The sequence below is a fragment of the Eurosta solidaginis genome, chromosome 2 (genome assembly GCF_040869045.1).
Source record: "Eurosta solidaginis isolate ZX-2024a chromosome 2, ASM4086904v1, whole genome shotgun sequence".
Classification (NCBI taxonomy): domain Eukaryota; kingdom Metazoa; phylum Arthropoda; class Insecta; order Diptera; family Tephritidae; genus Eurosta; species Eurosta solidaginis.
The window spans coordinates 218,095,495-218,117,686 of record NC_090320.1 but is presented as its reverse complement, the minus strand read 5'-3'; the positions used below and the strand labels follow the sequence as shown (position 1 = coordinate 218,117,686).

At 39.9% G+C, this 22,192-nt stretch overlaps 1 protein-coding gene and 1 long non-coding RNA gene across 2 annotated transcripts in view; one reads left to right on the top strand and one right to left on the bottom strand.

Moving 5' to 3' along the window:
- LOC137240609 (uncharacterized) overlaps window positions 1-22,192 on the top strand; it is a 518,840-nt gene that overhangs the window by 126,398 nt on the left and 370,250 nt on the right. The window lies entirely within an intron of this gene.
- LOC137240608 (cytoplasmic dynein 2 heavy chain 1-like) lies at window positions 4,812-10,656 on the bottom strand. The gene is made up of 3 exons (XM_067767100.1): window positions 10,528-10,656; window positions 10,170-10,352; window positions 4,812-5,859 (listed from the first exon to the last, which is right to left on the bottom strand). The coding sequence occupies exons 1-3, from the start codon at window positions 10,642-10,644 to the stop codon at window positions 5,788-5,790; spliced, it is 372 nt and encodes a 123-aa protein (XP_067623201.1). The 5' UTR covers window positions 10,645-10,656; the 3' UTR covers window positions 4,812-5,787.

The following is a 22,192-nucleotide window of genomic DNA, read 5'->3' as shown; positions in this document are numbered from 1 at the left end:
CCTTAGTTCTATAGGTGGACGCATTTTCGAGGTATCGCAATAAAGGTGGACCAGGGGTGACCCTAGAATTTGTTTGTACGATATGGCTATCAAATGAAAGGTGTTAATGAGTATTTTTAAAAGGGAGTGGGCCTTCGTTTTATAGGTGTTCGCATTTTCGAGATATCGCCATAAAGGTGGACCAGGGGTGACCCTAGAATGAGTTTGTACGATATGGGTATCAAATTAAAGGTATTAATGAGAGTTTTAAAAGGGAGTGGTGGTAGTTGTATATGTGAAGGCGTTTTCCAGATATCGACCAAAATGTGGACCAGGGTGACCCAGAACATCATCTGTTGGATACCGCTAATTTATTTATATATGTAATACCTGCCAAGATTTTAAGGGTTTTTTATTTCGCCCTGCAGAACTTTTTCATTTTCTTCTACTTAATATGGTAGGTGTCACAACTATTTTATAAAGTTTTTTCTAAAGTTATATTTCGCGTCAATAAAACAATCCAATTACCTTACCATATTTCATCCCTTTTTTCGTATTTGGTATAGAATTATGGCATTTTTTTCATTTTTCGTAATTTTCGATATCGAAAAAGTGGGCGTGGTCATAGTCGGATTTCGTTAATTTTTCATACCAAGATAAAGTGAGTTCAGATAAGTACGTGAACTGAGTTTAGTAAAGATATATCGATTTTTGCTCAAGTTATCGTGTTAACGGCCATGCGGAAGGACAGACGGAAGACTGTGTATAAAAACTGGGCGTGACATCAACCGATTTCGCCCATTTTCACAGAAAACAGTTAACGCCATAAAATCTATGCCCCTACCAAATTTCAAAAGGATTGGTTAATTTTTGTTCGACTTATGGCGATAAAAGTATCCTAGACAAATTAAATGAAAAAGGGCGGAGCCACGCCCATTTTTAAATTTTCTTTTATTTTTATATTTTGTTACACCATATCATTACTGGAGTTGAATCTTGACATAATTTACTTATATACTGTAAAGATATTAAATTTTTTGTTAAAATTTTACTTTAAACAATTTTTTTTTTTAAAAGTGGGCGTGGTCCTTCTCCGATTTTGCTGATTTTTATTAAGCGTACATATAGTAATAAGAGTAACGTTCCTGCCAAATTTTATCATGATATCTTCAACGACTGCCAAATTACAGCTTGCAAAAGTTTTAAATTACCTTCTTTTAAAAGTGGGCGGTGCCACGCCCATTGTCCAAAATTTTACTAATTTTCTATTTTGCGTCATAAGTTCAACTCATCTACCATTATCTGTCTTTTGTAATGAATTATCGCACTTTTTCGGTTTTTCGAAATTTTCGATATCGAAAAAGTGGGCGTGGTTATAGTCCGATATCGTTCATTTTAAATAGCGATCTGAGATGAGTGCTCAGGAACCTACATACCAAATTTCATCAAGATACCTCAAAATTTACTCAAGTTATCGTGTTAACGGACGGACGGACGGACGGACGGACGGACGGACGGACATGGCTCAATCAAATTTTTTTTCGATCCTGATTATTTTGATATATGGAAGTCTATATCTATCTCGATTCCTTTATATATGTACAACCAACCGTTATCCAATCAAACTTAATATACTCTGTGAGCTCTGCTCAACTGAGTATAAAAACCAAATGTATGCTAGCGACAATAAAATATGGGTTTAGTTTCTGATTTTATGCATGATAATGGCGGTAAATTGTGTGAAATAACTTATAAATGCTCATGTGAAAATACAATAACGGTACATTGAACACGCGCACGCAGCCACAAAAGTAGCTTAATCAATGCGTTCAAATGTCACTGGCATAATACACAATCGAAATGACAAATGCATCTGATATGTTCGCATTAGAGATATACGCCGCCGATAAACGCCGCCGCTGCCACCGCCGCCGATAAGGGAGGTTTTCGCACGCCGCCGCCGAAAGTCAAAAATATCGGCGCGGCGGCGTCGTCCGGCGCGTTACTATATTTTCTACTCGTTTAAGACGGTTTATGCCATTTATTGTTCATGTCGAAAATTGGTCGGATATGGTCGAAAGTGGTATCAACGGATGCGCATAACTGTCAGTTATAAGAAACTAATTGCGAAATTTAACTCGTTCTAAATGTTCAAAAGTTATTTAAAAAAACAGGCGCTTTCGATGTCTGCTTAACACGGACTTTCTATCACCCAATTCACCAAGTTATTAAAACAAAACACTAAAAGAAAAGTTATATAATAAATTTATATGCTCACTTTGCATATTTTTTTCAAAAAATTAATAATGAACACTGAATTCAAATAAAATGACCCAAGGCGTTTCAAATTGTCTCCAAGTTGTAAAAAAACCAAAATACCCAAAAAAGGTGCCGATTTTTTTTAAATTGCGATTGGCTGAAAGAATAATCGAAATCAGTGATGCAAAATCCTTTAGCAGGTTCTAGGGGCATAAACAGTCCATTGAAATGATTCTTACCTCATACTTAATTTGAGGATATATGTATGTATGAGAAGGGTTTGAAAAATCGCTTGGGCTTACATTCAAACATCTGTTGTTTATTTGCGAAATTATACAATAGCGTCTGAAATTTTAATTTTGATTTTCATACTTCATCCTTCAACACCCAAGTCTCCCGGTTTGACATTTCCTAAAGTTGGCGGTCCTATCCAAAACTAGTCCTTTGGAGTGAATTACATTGATTATAGCCTATCAACCAAGTTTAAATATCAACTACACGTTACGGCTCCTTTTACAAATGTGAATACGTAGGCACATATATTTACCAGGTGAGGCTTTGTCCTTCGCAAGAACACTCATAGTGGTGAAGCAAAAGCTTTCCGAAGACAGTCGAACTAATGGCCGTGTGTGCTACTACCCTAACGTAGTGGACATTCGAACTAGTCTGAAAACTGAAGCTACGCGGTCATCCATAATGAGCTGTTATATCATAAGGCCGGAAAACAGCAGTAAACATTTTCAACTTAAAATCGGTCGACTCTCATTCTAAAATATCGTTTTGATTTAAGGAAGGCTATTGAAATCAATGTTGTGAACACAAACGTATGCAAACTTTGGTCTACATTTTAAAAATTTTATCCAGGGTCCTTGTAAAATTTTAATCATGCAGATGCGCCGAGGATTATACAATTTTCACCCATTACGCAATGACTTCCACTTAGATTGCTTATGATTTCGAAGGCGGCATCCTTGGCCGAAAAGTCACTCGCTAACGTTTCATGGCGTTCCTCTGGTGTAGCTCGGCAGCATAGCGCGGCAAAAGCATCCGTTGGAAAGTCTTCGGGGCTACACCTAGAGCTTCTAGGAAAGTGAAGTCGACGAAGGTATGAGTTCGAAGTCGCAGTCCTATAGCTTCTGGCTATGGTGTTAGGGTCAGGAGGCGTGGTAGCGACTGGTTGTAGGGATTGATAGTGTTCACACATCTGGAATTGTAGCTCTTAAAAACAGCCGAAAAAACTGGAGGCGCGCTGTGCCACGAGTTTAATGAGTATTAATAGACCATTAATAGCAACCGTAAGTCAACTTTGTGCGTGGCCGCCAAGGAGCCACAAATGATTTAAAGAATTTGTGTTCGCGACGATTATTAGGAGTTAACCCTAGGTGAAACTACGCTTTACCCGGGATATGCAGACAAAAGTGTGGCTATTTTATGTATCTCTATTTCTTTTCAGCAGACGCAGCAGTACCAATTCCAAAGACCGGGGCTAGGTTCGAAGCCTCTCTGGAGCAAGTGAATGAGGGACAATCCCTCCGCAAGGAGCTACTCCTGAAAATGTTTGAACAGTCTGCGAGATCTTGAGGAAAAACCTCGGATCTTTCCGAAATGGCCAACACGTTGATTTCCTTAAATACATACAAGCAAACCCTTTCATAAATACTATTTTTTTAAATCGAAAAATCAAGCCTTTTAAAGTAAGAACACCGGCGTAAGAACACCTTTTAAAGTAAGAAGATCGGCGTAAACCTCTACTACCTCCAGGAGCAGACGCACCCCGGCCGAACAAAAAGTATGCAACATTGAGGAATAACAGCCTAACTTCTACGTTTGTTGCATACACAAACAAATCGAAGTTACCTGCGTTCTTGACGACTTAGGCTGTTATTCCCTTGTGAATACAAATCTTTACCGATAACACTGTTATCGATTAATTCATCGAATTCTCGCAAAGTAATATTGCATTGTCATCGGAGTTATACATGTGTGCAAAATTTCAGATCAATCGGACAAGATTTCATTACATACAACAGCCAAGTGAAAGTAAATAAAAGCTTATAAAATTATAAAATACGACTACTTTCTTATGTGCACAATATATGCGTTGTAAATACTCCCTATAGGCATAGTCATGTATTCTACCATTTTCGTTCCTTACATTTTATAATAATCAACAAACCGTTTTGATAAGTTTTATAAATAAGTACATACATGGATTTGATCTCAATAACTGTATTGTATATGTATGCTTAGTAGGTACATATCGATGGTTGGTTGCACACAGATCCCAAGTGACGAATTTCACATTTTGTATACTATGAAAACTTAGTATTAAACGTTTGAACCACTTGAACCGAACCGGTTCGGCGGTTCAGAGGTAGCCGCGAAACGGTTCAAGCTTTGCCTGAATGGTTCGAACCACTGAACCGAACCGCTTCGATTTTGGTGGCGGTTTTCAGCCCTGAAATTTACACGATATATGCACCTCCAGAGAGATTGACGTCGGGCTCCTCTTTTAAATATGAACTACAAGTGCCTACATATTTTATGCCGACTCCCTCAATTTAATTCCGCTCTTTTATTCTCTTAAACACCTTCAACTTCATACATTTTTATTCACTCACCTATTGTCATCCAATACTGAATTTAAAGCTTCAATCCACTCCGGATCAATACTGCCATCACACACTATCCACGAGTGCACATTTGATGACTCCGCATTAACCACCACAGCCGCATTCGGCAACACTCCATCCATCCATTGACGCGTCTCTGGGTCAAGACGACCTAACAATTGTACGCGACTCATCGATTTTGGAGTGAATGTATGCAAGCGAATTTGTGTTGCACTCAATGTTGGTGTCGTTGTTGATGACATTGATTTTGTTGCTGTTGCTCTCATCGTGTGCAAAGCTTGCCTTAACAATGCGATTACAGTAGATTTTCCACACCCTGGCGGACCAACAACTACTACCCCCATACGTTTGTTCAGTTGTTCATTTAACTGTAACGCTTTTTCATTTGCATATCGTTCACGCAAAATCCGAGTTTTGCACTCGCGTCAACTAATGCCTCTTGTAGTTCGGATTTCATTTGTGTGACTTTTCCAATTTCCGGATAAACGTTTGCCAGTAGCATATCGAAGCGTGCTGCATCATGTAGTTACAACTCAGAAAGAATAGACATACGCAACATTCGCACTACAACTGACATTTCCATATTTAGAACGCCTTCGGTGCTGTCAATTGTTGCAACATCCACATCAGTGCTGGTTAAGTTAACAACACTTTGGTCTTGATTGTTGTTGCTTAGTGCACATAATTCGCTGCCACAAGATAATAAAATAGTTTTCAACTCTCTTAAACCCCAATCGTAATGACGTTGTACAGATAACATTTTTGTGCACAAATCGAAGAGCTCGACAACGCGTTCAGCAATCTCGCTGGCATGTTGAAATCCTTCTACGAAAAGCATGACACGTGAAATTTCCAAAGGATCTGGCTGTTGCATAACAATCGGCCCAAATACTGCCTGAATGTTTCCGGGTAGCTTTTAACGGCCACCATAATCGGCACCGGCCGGATTTAGCGTAACAAAAATTCCGCAATGATGGTTGAGTTTTGTCTGTTTGTAAGAAGTAAACGAAAGATAAGAATGTAAGACAAAAAAAATGGCATTTTCCCGACGGCTTGGAAGGAATCTTTTCTTATCCCACTCCATAAAAAAGGAAGCAAGTCGTCTATTGTAAATTATCGTGGAATAGCAAAGCTCTCCGCTATCCCTAAGCTTTTCGAAGCAATCGTTACTAATCACCTTACATTTTCGATTTCTACATTGATAGATAGTTCTCAGCATGGCTTTTGTAGAGCCAAATCAACCACAACCAATTTGCTTGAATTTACAACTCACGTCTTTAATGGGTTTAGAAACAATCATCATACCGACGTTATATACACTGATTTCAGCAAATCATTCGACAAAGTACGCCACTCATTACTTGTTTACAAACTCGAATTGCTTGGTTTTCAACCTGGCCTAACTCGCTGGATCTCCTCCTATCTTTGCGGTAGAACTCAAAGAGTCATTTTTAAAAACCTTTGTTCGAATGTCATCGATGTTCCTTCCGGTGTGCCTCAGGGCAGCTATCTCGGTCCTATTTTGTTTTTGATCTTTATAAACGATGTTTCCATAACTATAAAATCTTCTAAAATTTTAATGTATGCCGACGACGTAAAACTTTTTAAGTCATACACGTCGGTTGAAGAACGTTCTGTACTCCAGGCGGATTTAAATCGTTTAGTTACTTGGTGTAATGCGAATTTTATGCCTCTCAACATAGAAAATGTAAATCCATGTGTTTTTCACGTGGGCACATACAGCCAGCTTCCTACACAATTAATGGCCAAACTCTGGAAAGTGTTGATGTTTTTGTCGACTTGGGAGTTACAATGAATTGCAAACTTAGTTTCAACCCTCATATAAATGCCACAGTCAATAAAGCGAGAGGGGTTTTAGCATTTGTGAAAAGATGGGCAAAAGAGTTTGGTGATCCTTACGTTACAAAAACCCTTTTTACATCATTGGTGAGGCCGATATTAGAATATGGATCGATAATTTGGAATCCGCGTTATCAAGTTCATGTGGATAGACTAGAATCAATTCAAAAACAGTTTTTACTTTTCGCCTTGAGAAATCTTCAATGGGACTCTCCGTATAATCTTCCTCCTTACACTAATCGATTAAAACTAATAAATCTTCCTACACTTGCAAGTCGTAGAGAAATGCTAGGTGTACTATTTATGGCTGACTTTTAAATGGATCGATTTCAAGCCCATTTCTTTTGAACGAAGTAAACTTGAATGTTCCGTGCCGAGTTGCAAGGCATTATAAACCTATAATTCTTAAACAATGCAGAAGCAATTTCCAACTACACGAACCTTTTCTATGTTTGTGTGAAGATTATAACTCTCACTCGAGAACAATTGAAGTTTCGGACTCGCTCTTTGCCATAAAAAAGACGGTTCTATCTTCTCTTAATAATTAAAAAATTATATTTACTTTTAGTCTATTGTATTTTGTGAATCTATATTTCTCAGCTGATGAGTTTCTCTGTAGCTGAGCGGTTTTAGATCTCGGCGCTTAAGAAGCCACTGCCTCCCAAAGACTCGGTAACAAAAAAATAATAAATAACACATAAATAAGAATTAGGATAAAACAGTATGTATGAATTAAAAAAAACCAAAAACAGGATTAGCCGGGTTTCATCGGGCCACTTGAGGGCAGTGCGCTGCCACAACGTCCGAGAAAAAAAAAATGTGTGTGAATGTTGGAAATGCAATGTAGTAGGCACGATACACAAACACCAAGTAGGATGTACGAACCCTGCAGGATATGATACAGATATGTAGTAGGCTCTTCACTCTGAGTGTCGTCTACTGAATATCTCAATGAAGCGCTAAGGGTAGGCGGTAGAATGTAATATTTTCCATTCCCGTTTACCTTGGCTTCTGTTCGTATATGTGACATTATAGTAAGAATGTGGACTGTAAAATGCTGATTTTGAATATAGAAGGCTCATTTCTTTTAAGTTTATTTATTTTAAGAGCTTAACAGAACAAAGAAGCATTCCGCGGCCTCGTATTGCTGACGGGAGCTCGATCTTCTCGGAGTTCTCACTAAAGAGTTTAACGTGCCTCCAAGATATTATGGTTAAAACACCCCTTGTCGCAGCGGTGTATGTAGAAGATGACGGAATCATCATACCACTTCACGTTTAGCTGCCCAGCCTTTGCAAGGAGGGAATGCAACTGGTTGCCAAAGCAATGCCATCCCTGCGGCCTAAATTTCTGCTAGCGAATTGCAGACACATCAGAACTCATAAAGTCATCGATGTATTCCTTTGGAGGTTAGTCTCTCTGGTCACTGAGGTTTGGGAGCCGAAGGAGCTAGGCTCGAGGCCATTTGGAGGAGAGCGCCCGAAGAAACATGCCTGCCCGCCTGCTAAACCGTCGCTACCACAGAGAATCTTGAAGCTGATTCTGTAAAGTGCATATTCCCCAGGCTTCTCCCAGTGTAGAGAGGCGTTATCTCTCATGGCATGGTGGGTTGAGGTGAGATAACTCTACTCCTCCGGAGTCGCTTCGGGGGAGGGATGCGCTTGAAGGCGGATCAAAATACATAAGTGTTGGTTACACAGGTTAATGACGCATGCTTTGTAGTTATTCAGGCTGTGAACAGATATGTCGACAGTGTTTGGTTCTGTTCGATAGGGTGGAGGGGAAGCTGGTGGTCTCGACGGGAAACTCGCTGAATATATGATAGATTTATTCGAAGACGATGATTGGCGTCAAATAAATCGTTTGTCATATTAAAGTGATTTCTGCCCATATTTTACTTTGTCTCGAGCAGAACGGATGTGATAATGTCGTAGACGACGTGCACGAGGTGGTTAAGGTTTTTTGTTTCGCCTTTTGCAGGTTTTTGCGCTTTCTTTGACTATCATTGAAGTTCTGGTTGGGAAATTCACTCTATCTTGTAGGGTTGCATGTCAATTCTCTTGCCCACGGAAACTTCCAACAAAAGGCGAAACCCTTCGCTGTGCGCGAATGTACGAGATGTCCTTGGAGCTCTCAGTAGCCGGCTTTACAACGCGGCCAGTAGAAGTAAACTACCGGCGGATTAGGAACTTTAGGGTGGTTATTAATCGACTATCCTGGAATATTCCGCAGAGGTAGAATGTAGGAAACTTTGATAAAACTCAGAACTGATCTAAGATGGCTTCAGACGCTTTATACGGTTGCCATGGGGCGGTTGACCCATGTTGGGGTCTCTCCTAAATTATTATGCGCCAGTTTCTGCCCCAGCTGTTAACTTCTTAACTCATATACCTGCAAGGACAGAATTATAAGCCGCCCAGCCACTGGAACGTCTTCTAAGAGAAAGTCGCCTGGCTTAACGTTTACTCGAAAACACAATAACATTTTATCCATAAAGCGCATGCCTCAAAAACAGTGCGGTCGAGCGTGGTAGGCCATTAAATGAAATCGCTTGCGGATCCATCGATCTTTTTTTTGAAATTTAGAACATCTCTAGCCACTTCCAATCTGCTTCTAGGGAGTTATACCTCGTGTCTACTAAACAAGCGTTGGTGTGACACTTATTGTAATGTATCTAGATCCGATCAGAAGGATTGTAACTATTAATATATTCACTAAACAGTACTCCTCAATTGTGAAAACGAGAAAACCGCTGACGATGCACTCATTTGAGGAATCTACGGGGTGTGGTTTAGTATTTCGGACGACCACAGATATGATAATTGCATGAACGATGCGGAGGTGAAGTCATCTAGTCACTTCATGCTTACTGTCCGGTTTTTGTAAGAATATGAGCTAAATAACTCCGCATTGATGTACACAAATCCCCCTGATACAACGGCACCTCCTCTTTGCGAAAGAGGGCATACATAAACTGAACCTGACTCATAGGTCCGGCCCATGAATGGATCGAAGTTTGATTACGGAAAAACGGGAGCTGGTATTTATGGGCCGAACTTCAAGAAATTGATACCAAATGGATGCCAACGAACTACATTTGAGGCAGAAATACATTCAGCATAAGTTTGCGGTATAACATTTCTACGGAGACGCTTATCCTCGAAGATTATCCTCATTTCGTCAGACAGGCAGGCATGCGGCGTCCTACCAGCCTAATATCCGCCGTGTCAACTCTTGTCCATAAGTGATTTTTTGGTAAGAGGAGATCATATTTGCATTACAAACTAGCTAAGTAATCCACATCCTACAGTTTACGCCACTTCATGCTCAATTTATGCAATGACCATAATGGTAACGGTAATAGTAAAACCGATTGAATATTCAAATCATGCAAAAAACACTTTCACATTCGCGCTCTAGTATTCCAATTTCACTTACACTCCGTTCACCGATTTGCACCACATCCGATTTATCCTTTAAAGCTATCTGTATGGGTTGTATTAGCATAGAAATAGTTGAGAGTGTCGCTTCATGTAGACGATTGAATTCATCAAAACAACCCCAAGCTCCGCAACGCACTAGTCCAGTTAAAATTAGGCTCATCGATTCAGTGTCTACATTCTGAATGAAGAAGAAGAGGAAGACAGTAGCACATTGACATGATGACAGAGACCAGCATTTGCACGCTGATAGCAAATTTAAATATTATTTTATTACAAACGGATGCATACAGGAGTGAGTATATTAACATTATATCTTTTACATACCTTGCACGCCTTTTGTTAAACCAACTTACCTCATCACAATTGAAAACCAACACTAAACGACCCAACATTGAACCTAACGCCTTAACACATTCCGTCTTACCCGTGCCAGCTGGTCCAAAGGGATTACCACCCAAACCCATTTGCATCGCTTGCGTTAGGATGAGATAGCAAATTTGTATTCACAAGCTTATTGGGATTGCCGAGAAACTCGTATGAGTATTCGAACTCGGCGTAAACCATACGCACAACAACTAAACGCCCATCAATGCCGCCAAAATAGAACTTTAACTGGCACAACCAATGCCAACCATTGACATGCATCACATTGTGTTGCTGTAACTTTTCCACTACCGAAGCATAGTGCACCAAATCGAATAATAGAGCTCGCAGTTTAATCTGTAGCAATATGTCGCTTGTTTGGTTTTTCATATTGGTAAAGTGTGTTATTTCAGTATTGAGCGTCTGATGCAGCTTTTGCAATGACATGGACAATATGGCTTTCTCGGTTTGGGTGGTAAATTGTATGGCACGAGTTGTGCTCAACACTTGGATGGGGTATTTTCGTAACATTGCCTCATGGAGTTTCTCAGTGGCGCCTGTGGTTGAATGGCTTTCAAATATTGCGTCTTTGAGTGTACTCTGTATGGAGCTAACTAAGTGATTGAGCCAATCCTAAAGCGAAAAAAAGAAAAAAATTTAATTGAGGAGTTTTAAGTTCGATTGGCAGCTAAAATATATACCCAGTAGTGCTTTATTGGCGTACATTTTTTTTCGACTCAATCGGAAAGTTAAAAACAACTCTGATGGCACCATTAGTGTACGTGAGTCGGAGAGCTCAAGAGAATACTTGTCCCTTAATAGCTTGCCTTGAGAGATTGAATTTGTTGACTTTTACCTGCCTCAGTCAGCCACACAAATCGATCATTAAAAACCACCCTCGGTTCTGAATGAACACACAGCACATACACATAATTATACACAAACATATATTTTGACAATACCTGCTCATGTACCTACGAACTATAAATACAAGAGAAACGAACCCAAGAGATCAGAACGAAAATCGACACTGATGATTGCACAACGCCGAAACCGGTTTGTCTCTTTGACAAGCGATGACGGAAAATCGTTCCAATATATGTGCATCATTTATCCACCCTGTCGGAAAATCAACAAAACAAAATAAGTCAGATTGAATTGCTTTCTAGATGTTATTTTGATTAATATCCAATTTTAAGTAATATATATAGAGTACCCCTGGCCACATGTAGTTTGCTCCTCTATAGTTAGGCCTCGAGTCAGCTAAGCAAACTCTGGACGGATACTACCTCTTGCAGGGTAGTAAGATTGTCTTCGCCAGAAGTGGATAGCAAGCGGTCTGCTGAAATTATTGAGTTCACCAAGGCTCATATATCGACTGGGATTGCCATTTTGACGGGTCACTGTCAAAGGGGAGTTCATGCGGCAAGTCCTTAGAAAACTCCTCTTGTTTTAGATATCACACTATTTCTTACTCTCCGATTGGGTCTTATCCACGACTGACTTGCACCGAACGAGAAATTCCTCTTTACGCACTTCAAAGTTTCTATCTCCTTTTGAGAGCTACTGGTGAAGCTCCAAGATTTCCTCGCTGGGAAAGAAAATTGGAAGAGTTTTTAACTACGAAAACTAACCGTATCTAGACAAGCAAACATAGCTACTTTAAAAATCTCTAAGAAGACAGCTAAGACGGGCCAAAGGTTCGCCTGGAAATACTTTTGCGTTTGTATGGAAAAGTCCTCCCAAAAAGTCCAACTGTACTGACTTCTATAGCTTTCATGGAATTTGAAGGCTGGTTCCACATTGCAATTGAACAGATGGTTAATGTCATGTGGGGACACATTCCAAGTAGGACATACATTGTGTATGTCGGGATTGATTCTGGATAGGTAAGAGTTTAACCCGTTACAGTACCCAGTTCGAAGTTGAGCTAGAGTGACGCGCGTTTCTCTAGGTAGAGTGCGTTCCCCTTCTGCGAGTTCTGGGTATCTTTCTTTAATAACTGGGTTCATGGTGCAATCCCTGGTCCTAGAGGTCCGATGCTTGTTTGTGTATCTGACATGCTTGTGTTTTTTTTCAGGGACGGAAAATTATAATTTTTTTTTCGAAGTCGAAAAAGTCCAGGTCTAAAAATTGTCCTTGGTGCAAATGTTTGAGTTATCAGGTATCCCTATCGCAATATCAAGTCGAATCATGCATCCTTTTTATTTTTCGAACTTTTTCCATAAAAGCCCACATATAAAACTAAAATATGTAAATAAAAGTCTGAGTTTCACTATCTATCGGACATAAAAAATAAAAATACAAATTTTACTTTTATATGTGGACTTTTATAGGAAAAGTTCGAAAAATAACAAGTAAGGAAAGCTAAGTTCGGGTGTAACCGAACATTACATACTCAGCTGAGAGCTATGGGGACAAAATAAGGGAAAATCAGGCAAACCAGGAATGTGTTTGTATGACATGTGTATCAAATGGAAGGTATTAAAGAGTATTTTAAGAGGGAGTGGGCCATAGTTCTATAGGTGGACACCATTTGGGGATATCGCCATAAAGGTGGACCAGGGGTGACTCTAGAATTTGTTTGTACGATATGGGTATCAAATGAAAGGTGTTAATGAGTATTTTAAAAGAGGTTGGCCTTAGTTATTTAGGTGGACGCCTTTTCGAGATATCGCCATAAAGGTGGACCAGGGGTGACTCTAGAATTTGTTTGTACGATATGGGTATCAAATGAAAGGTGTTAATGAGGATTTTAAAAGGGGGCCTTAGTTCTTTAGGTGGAAGCTTTTCCGAGATATCGCCATAAAGGTGGACCAGGGATGACTCTAGAATTTGTTTGTATGTTATGGGTATCAAACGAAAGGTGTTATGAGTATTTTAAAAGGGAGTGGGCCTTAGTGCTATAGGTGGACGCCTTTTCGAGATATCGCCATAAAGGTGGACCAGGGGTGACTCTAGAATGGGTTTGTATAATATGGGTATAAAACGAAAGGTGTTAATGAGTATTTTAAAAGGGAGGGGCCTCAGTTCTATAAGCGGACGCCTTTTCGAGATATCACCATAAAGGTGGACCAGGGGTGACTCTATAATGTGTTTGCACGATATGGGTATCAAATTAAAGGTATTAGTGAGGGTTTTAAAAGGGAGTGGTGGTAGTTGTATATGTGAAGGCGTTTTCAAGATATCGACCCAGAACATCATCTGTCGGGTACCGCTAATTTATTTATATATGTAATACCACGAACAGTATTCCTGCCAAGATTCCAAGGACTTTTGATTTCGCCCTGCAGAACTTTTTCATTTTCTTCTACTATTACGTGATTACTGACTTTTAATGGTAAGGCGGAGGTGGCATGTGGCATGGTTGCAAGCCCCTGCTAGCTCGTCGAATGGGGTGGGGTTTTGCACACCTGCCTTACCCGCAGTTATCTAAAAAAAAAAGTGGTTCATGCCTAGAGGTGAATACATAAATAGAGGGAAAGTAGGAAATGGATGAAAAAAAGGAAGGAAGGCCCGTCCAGAGTCAGGGGAAGTCTACCCACTCCCTTCGCGTATCTTACGCGAAGCCATGGGCGCCGTGCTGACTCCTCTAATTTTACGACGCCCCCCAATACCTAAATCAAGTTCGTCTGTCTAAGGGTCCTTCACGCCATTGTCCCTCCCACTTCCCCTCTTCTTACCTGGAACAACACCCACACCAAAGAGTTGAAAAGTTAGCCTTCCATTACCGAAATAAATTTAGCTTCAACCTTTCAAATTTGCCAAAGTTATAAACATTATTTTATTCAATTTTAAAGTCGCAAACAAACTAAATAGATGATAACCTAACCACTAGTCTTAAATCTAGGTGTGAGAAAAAAATTATCGCAAAAAAAAGGCTAATAAAGCATTTTGACAATTCTCTTTAGCAATACAATATATCTGTATAAACAAAAGCTTGACATCTTCAAATAACTTTTCAACCATAAATAAAAAAAAAAAAAACAATCCAGTTCGAAGCAAAAAAAAAAAGGTAATCGAATTCAAACAAAATTATGTGAACGATATTGAGAGTTGTGTGTAGTAACTCGTCACCCCCTAATATATTCTGTGTTAGGAAGATACTTTGCTTCTACAAAAAAAAAATAATTTTCATATCTTTCCTTCTACTAAACCGCAAAAAGATCTATCGGTATGTATATACATATAATAAAGCAACCAAAGCAGCTAAAGTTAATGCAAATTCCTGACCTAGGCTAAGGTATTATGTACATAGGCATATATATAGGTCAATGCTTGCATACGTACACCTATATGTAAAGAGACGGATATGATAGTTTTTTTTTCTTTGTTTTTTTTTTTTTTTTTTTGTTTCCTTCGTTTTCTTCGTTTTCTCACTCACCTGATCTCAGCACTTCAGCATTGTAGGTACCTTCAAGCTGTGGGGGACCTGTGAGGGAGGAAAAGTTTACATACATATGTCTCTTCTTACTCGTACCAATACCATACTTTCATTGCCTAGGTAAGGTTCGCGGTAGCGGGCGTCGAGTGGGTCACAAAATTACCCGGCCGAGAAAAAAAATCACACAAAAGAAAAATTTGCTTACAGGAAAAAAAGGTATTATTGGTAGCTGGAATACAAAGGGTGTGGAGATAAAATTGTTAAACCACCGCAAAGAAAAAAACCAAAGAAATTTGTGTGTAAAGGAAAAAAAATGACAAAGAAAAAATATCAAAAAAAAAAAAATTAAAGCCCGAAGGCTAACTTAGAAGCCAACAAGATGTGCTTACGTGCGACCGACAAGAAAAAAAAGGACGGGAAATGTGCAAGCCACGTGTCCCTAGCAAAAAAAAATATTTACAAGATCGCGGGTTCGAATCGACAACAACAAAAATTGTTATAACAACAAAAATATTTACAAAAATAAAAAAGATAGTGATACTTAAAGAATTTCGAAATTAATAAATGATTATGAGGCAAAAATAAAAAAATGTGTTCCCTCGGCCCTCCTTGGGCTTTAGCGGTGGCGACGTCGCTGGTGTTGCTGTCGGCGTTGCTGACGGTGGCGATGCTGTCGCTGCTGCTGACTTTGACTGGTGTTCGCTGCTACTGACGTTGGCGGGTTCCGCTCTTGAATTTTGGCATTGGCGTTGACGCTGGCTTTCGCTTGCATGCCACGATCACGCTCTAGCCTGGAAGTTTCTCTCTCGTTTCTCTCTTTCCCTGCTCTCTATGACATTCCACGGCAATCCAGCGCGCTACCTATGTCGTTGGAACAAATGTGTTTCCAAATTTCCAATCGCTCCCTTTAAAAAATGTTTGTAAATGCGGGTAAGTATGTGCCTTAGCCCCTTCCTACGTCCTGCCCCAAAATCTATAAAAGAAACACAAAAAAACGAAAAATTGTATACAGGCTGAATAGCATGTCTCGTTGTTTCCTTTATTGCTTCCTGCACCCATGTATGTATGCCCAGCCATACCCCATCTTTCCAATCCCAATTGGCACATAATGCAGTAAGTATGGACATACATACATATATGCATGCAATAAAGCAAACCAAAGAAAAAGTTCTTTCTTTCTGTTTTCACCTACTAATCTCATTTCAACTTCAATTTTTTTCCAAATCAATTATCTTTTGTCCCTTTTACTTAAGTTAATTTTATAGCGTTTTCTTTTCTGTAAAAAAAAAATGTTGCCCTCATGTTGCCCTCTTAAAGTCTACCTTTTGATCTAGTCACCTGCCGCGATGCAAAAATGGCTCTTCTTCGTAGTTAATGGGCCCCTTATCTTATTCGGTGGAAAATATTTTTTGAAAAGAACAAACAAACTCACAGGGGAGCTGGGAAAAATCAACAGGGCGACACCATTTCCAGAAAAGAAAACTCCATTAATTTAATTCGGATTTTTTACTTTAACTTAAATTAACTTCTGCTACTCAAAAATTCAAACTCAAAACAAATTCGGATTAACAAAAATTGTTTTTTTTTTATTTTTTTTCTTGGGTTTATTTAATTTTTTTTTTTTCATTTTACACCAATTTTATTTCAACTAATTTCTAATTTCCAAAAATTAAAATTTTTTTTCTCCCTATTTATTTTTCTATTCATTTAATTTTTTTATTAAATTTTAGCCTGCATTTTAAAGAGATTTTTCTATCTTCCACTTATGTTTAATGCAAAAAAAATCTTTAGATTAGGTTTAAGTTGAAGAAAAATTAGCTAAATTTTAATTTATGTCAACTGAGGGAATAATTTATATAATTTTACCGTGGCGAATATTGCTAAAGTTCAACTATCTGCAAAAAAATTCTTTTGCGTCATTTGGCCGGGCTATTTACTCGATTTTTCATTTATGGAAAAGGGAACCTTCACTCAGTTTACGAGTACAAAAAGAGGTAACTAAAAATTGGAAAAATGCTGTGCATTTAAATTTTACTAAGTTTTAGTTTCAAACGTGAATCTTTTTTTTTTTCTTCTTTTCGGAAAAAGAATGAAATACTCAACAATCTAAATTTTCAGCAAAAGACACAAAACGGAATTTAATTAAATAACCTGTACCTTAGTACTTACCGGTGGCAGGGTGTCTAACGAAATTTCCTTTTCGTTGTTGGTTGACTTGTACTTTACAATTGTGCAGCTTGAACGGAATTGAAACCGTTTTGTGAAAATTACGGAATTTTTTTTTTGTTTTATTAAAAAAATTAGGTTTTTTTTTCCACTTGGCCGGCACTATACTTTACTTTAGCTTTTCCGCGGCACGCCCACGCACTTTAAATCCAACTTTTGCAATGATTTTCTGAGCTTCAGCTCGATCGTGCGCCTACCCCTATTCGTATCTAAACGGAATTTCCTACCACTTTCACTCAATTCACACCCACGCATGTGCAGTTGCATTTCGCACACATTCATACCTGTACATGTAGGCCTCCTTCCACTAATGTTGCGCAACACGCGCAGATACCTGGTCGAGATACATTTTGTCGATAATGGTGTAACGCAAGAACACGTACGGTTGCCGGTGGCATATGTATCTATGTATCTTAAGGCTAGCGTAACAGGCTCGCATCCGCCGATGGGGCTTGCCCCATGGAGCGTGTGCGTAAAAGAAATTCATACGCAGTTTCTACGCGTCTTTTCCCTCATCAACCCCAATGTGTGGCCTCGACCCATGACTTAATGGCGGGCAAGAAACAAAATCTTCCAAGTCAGTTATAGCTGGGTATGTGCCACACGTGATTGCGACACGTACTCACAACATCATTATCTACGCACCTGCTAACTACATATGTCACAAATTCACTCATAATTCTAGGTTTGAAAAAAAATATCACAGTTTTAGTAGTCTGTCAATATTGTTAGTAAAATATATCACAGTTAGGATTAAGGTCGTAGAAAAAAAATATCACAGATTGCTGACTACTGCTAATTGACTAAAAGAAAATAAAAAAATAAACAATTGAATAAATAAATAAAAAGGGGTTTAATCATTACTAAATGGTCAAGTAGGTGTATAAAAAATATCACTGGGTGTAAAAATGCTAAAAATCCTACGTCAATAGAAAGGTGGTCAGATATGGGAATCGTCAAGCATGCAGATAAATAATTATGTCGTCAGAGGTAGAAGATTAGTCAGGTATTTGACAATCACATTGTTAACAAATTCAACGTGCAACGTCTAACATGCAACATATAACATTTACTTTGTACATATATCCTTAGCGTGGTATACCCCGATTCTTTTCCCGTTGGCATCCCCTAGCTCGTACATTGAATTTCCTATTGTTTTAAGCACTATACATTTGACTTTCTTGGGTGCCAACTTGGCATTATAGTTGTCAATTTTGGAGCCCTGTTTAAAATTCCGGCGGTATACTACTTGTCCAATTTGAAACCTAACGTCCTTACTTCTCGTATCATACACTTTCTTACTACGCTCGTGTGCTAACATCAGCTCCCTTTTAATTTTGTCCCTCAGTAACTGCAATCTATTACCATTTGTCTCCACTCCGCAATCAACATCCTTCAGCGATCCCAACTTTCCGTATAGCTCGTATGATGCTGCATGCAGTATCATAGGCATACCGAAAGTGGCATGATAGGGCGTCATGTTGATTACGGAGTGGACAGCACTTCGAAGTGCAAACGCCGCATCACTAATATGTCGGTCCCAAGTTTTTTGGTTTTCGTTAATAAATGATCTTACGATCTGGAGAACCGACCGATTGACCCTCTCTGCGGCGTTTCCCTGCGGTGAATAAAAGGCTGTCTTGATATGGGTAGTACCATATTTTTCTAAGAGGGTGGCGAAAGTTCCTGAAACGAATTGTCTTCCATTGTCCGAATGGGTGTATTCGGGTACCCCGAATATATGGAAGACTTCTTGTTCCAGAAATTTCACCACCTCCGCTGAAGTTGCTTTGCGCAGAGGTTTCAAGAATACAAATTTCGTAAAATGGTCTAAACATACAAACACATACACATTACCATCAGACGTACGAGGATACGTACCCATAAAATCTACAAACAAGCGTTGAAAAGGCCGTTCGGTTACATGTTGCTTACCCATAAGGGGCTTGTGAAAAGCAGTTTGTGTCTTGCTTTCTGAGCAGACTTAACATCCCTTAATAAAGGTGCAAACTTCTGTTACCATTCCTGGCCAGTAATATCGTTCGCGTAAACGATACAAAGTTTTGTGGATTCCACCGTGATCAGCTGAAGGTGAGCTGTGAGCAGACTCTACCAGCCCCGATCGCAGCTCCGACGGGACCCAAAGCTTCCAGGCTTGGTCCGCTTGAAGTACATCCCCCCGGTGAAACTGTGTCCGTTTATATACGTATCCGTCAGATACACATAAGTCTCGCAATTTATCCTTGTTGTCCGTCACTATTTTTTGTGGCTCACGATATTCGTCTGAGTCAAAATATGGTGAGTCTAGACATATGTCCATCACTCTGTCACTGGGTCTTATTACTTCCAGGTCCATTCTGGAAAGAGTGTCCGGTACAATGTTTTGTGAGCCTCTTCTATGTTCGATGTCAAAATCGTAACTTTGGAGTTTTAAACTCCATCTAGCAAGTCGTCCAGCAAGGTCTTTTTGGTTCATACGCCATTTTAAGCTTGCGTGGTCCGTTATTATCATGAAGGGCAAGCCCTCCACATAAGGTCGAAATCGTTTAACGCTTAGAACCGCTGCGTAACATTCCAGTTCTGTCACACTGTAGTTTTTCTGTGCTTTATTCAGTTTTGCAGACATGTATGCAATTGGTCTTTCGTTATTGTCTTCGTCGAGTTGGAAAAGAACCCCGCCCACTCCGTCTGTCGATGCATCACATTGGATGTAGAAACGTCTGTTAAAATCTGGATGCGTTAGGACGGGAGCCGATATTAGGCTTCGTTTGAGTTGTTCAAATGCCCGTCTAGCGTCATCAGTCATAGTGAATTTCTTTATCTTTTCCTTGGTGAGGCAGTCGTGCAGCGGAGCTGAAATAGTCGCGTAATCTTGTATGAAGCGTCGGTACCAGCCTGATATGCCTAGGAACCGTCGTAACTGTTTCGGGGTTTTCGGCTCGGGAAAGTCCCACACAGCTGCTACCTTGTTTGCATCAGTTCTAATGCAGCCGTCCCCTACAACATAACCAAGGTATCGAACTTCTTTATAACAAAATTTGCTTTTCTCTACGTTTATCGTTAGGTTTGCTTCGCGCAGACACCGAGCGACCTTCTCTAACAAACATATATGACACGAAAAATCTTCAGAACAAACTAAGAAGTCATCAAGGTACACAAACACACATTCACGTAATGAAGCGGGTATAACCTTGTCCATTAATCGACACATTCTTTGTGCCGCGTTGCACAGTCCGAAGGGCATAACTGTAAATTGGTAGAGGGGTCTCCCTGGCACTGTGAACGCTGTCTTCTTCCTCGACCTTTTTTCCAATGGAATCTGTCAGAAGGCGTCCTTCAGGTCTATGGCTGATATATACCTAGTATTTTGTAGCCGGCTAAGTATTCCGTCGATATGAGGGAGTGGATAGGCGTCCTTGACGGTTCGCTCATTTACCTTACGCGCATCCAGGCAAAGTCGGTTCTTAGTTCCCTTAATAACAAGTGAAACTGGTGAGTTCCAACTACTATTGCATTCTTCGATTACCCCCATACTAAGCATTCGATCTAATTCGGCGTAAACTAACTTTTGAATCGCTGGTGAGATGGGGTAGTGGCGTTGTTCAACAGGTAAATTCTCATCGCGTACCTCTATCACATGTTCTTCTAATCCGGTACGGCCTAATCCTAAGACAGCGAACGACTGGAATTGTGCTATTACGCTCTCTAAAGCTACTGTCTGGTTTGGGGATAACACATGTTGTACAGCGTCGAAGAACAAATCCCCCTCGGCCGGAGCGAGCTCTGCTACTGTCGTGTGGGTTGGATGAGCTGTGGGGCCTCTACTAACTACGTTCAGGTTGAAAACCTTCCAAAAATCAATCCCTAAATATACTTCCTGTTGGAGCTCTGGTACTATTAAAAACTCTAAGTCCCTGCACATCTCATCCCACATCACTGGTAATACTACCACGCCTGTCACTGGTGTTTCTTCTCCGTTTGCCGTCTTAATAAATTGATGCGTTATTGGCAGAATCCTTGCTTCGTGCCCTTCTAAAAACTTCTCACTATTTTTCCCCAGACAACATGCTCCTGCTCCCGTATCTAACAAAGCTAATGTGTCTTTACCCGCTATCTTGGTTTGCGCAAAAAATCGATTGTCACCCTTTAAGGTGACTATTGTCGAAATTATTTTGCTCCGGATTCTTCTAAACATCCTTCTCTTTTCTCTCATCTTTTGTATCTTTTTAAAATCTCCTCATTAAATATTTTCCTCCGTGCTTCCTCATATTCTAGTTTCCTTATATGTAAACTCTTCAATTCTCTCTTTTTTTTACATCCAAACTGTTTTCGATTCTTTCATTATTATTTTCTCTTTTTAAAATTGTTATTGTTTGTTGTCCGGGCGCTCCTTCTCCTGGCTGAGTACCCCGGTCATCTCTGCCAGATTCCCGTTTCCCTTAGGAGGTTTGAACACACAAAAAGAGCTGTCTCCCCCACACGAAAAGCAGACCATGTTGTGGAAGCTAGATTTGCATCGCGTCTCCTTGCTGGCTTCCAAAGGGTTCTTACCAAAATGGTCAACCGGCATTCCACAAGAGAAGCACAACATTAAGTGGAAAGGTGAGGGACAGAAAGAGTTTATAGTTGGTTTGGTGCCGGTTGTAGACGTTGTGGTAGGTGCACCACACGGTGCCAGGTTTTGTGTCCTGTTATCAGGTAGCTGACCACTGTTCGACCTATTTTTAAATGGGTTCCCTATCGCTTCAAGTGGCCTGGAACTACCCATCTCTTCTGGGAACTGTACGTCGGGGTAGACCAGTTCGCTTACCGCCCCTTTAGACCTACTTTTGTTTTCCTTTATAACCTTTTCGGCACGCCGGCACTCAGCCTTTAGCTCGGCTAGTGTGTCCATTTTCGAGGAGAATGTAAGGTTAGCCAGGTATGGCTTTAGGTTCCCCTTAATTATTCCTACTAGCTCCTTTTCAGGAATTCTGTTCCGGAGCCTAAACGTTAGATTGTGAACTTCCCCTTAGAATTCATCAAATCCCTCATGCACCAACTGT

What these genes read in the sequence shown, in the direction of transcription:
- LOC137240608 (XM_067767100.1), bottom strand. Translation starts at nt 10,644, where the DNA reads ATGCAAATGGGTTTGGGTGGTAATCCCTTTGGACCAGCTGGCACGGGT. An exon ending in TGGTTTTCAATTGTGATGAG is followed by an intron (nt 10,353 to 10,527) that starts GTAAGTTGGTTT and finishes TTCTTCATTCAG; the next exon opens with AATGTAGACACTGAATCGAT. An exon ending in TGCAAATCGGTGAACGGAGT is followed by an intron (nt 5,860 to 10,169) that starts GTAAGTGAAATT and finishes TCTTACAAACAG; the next exon opens with ACAAAACTCAACCATCATTG.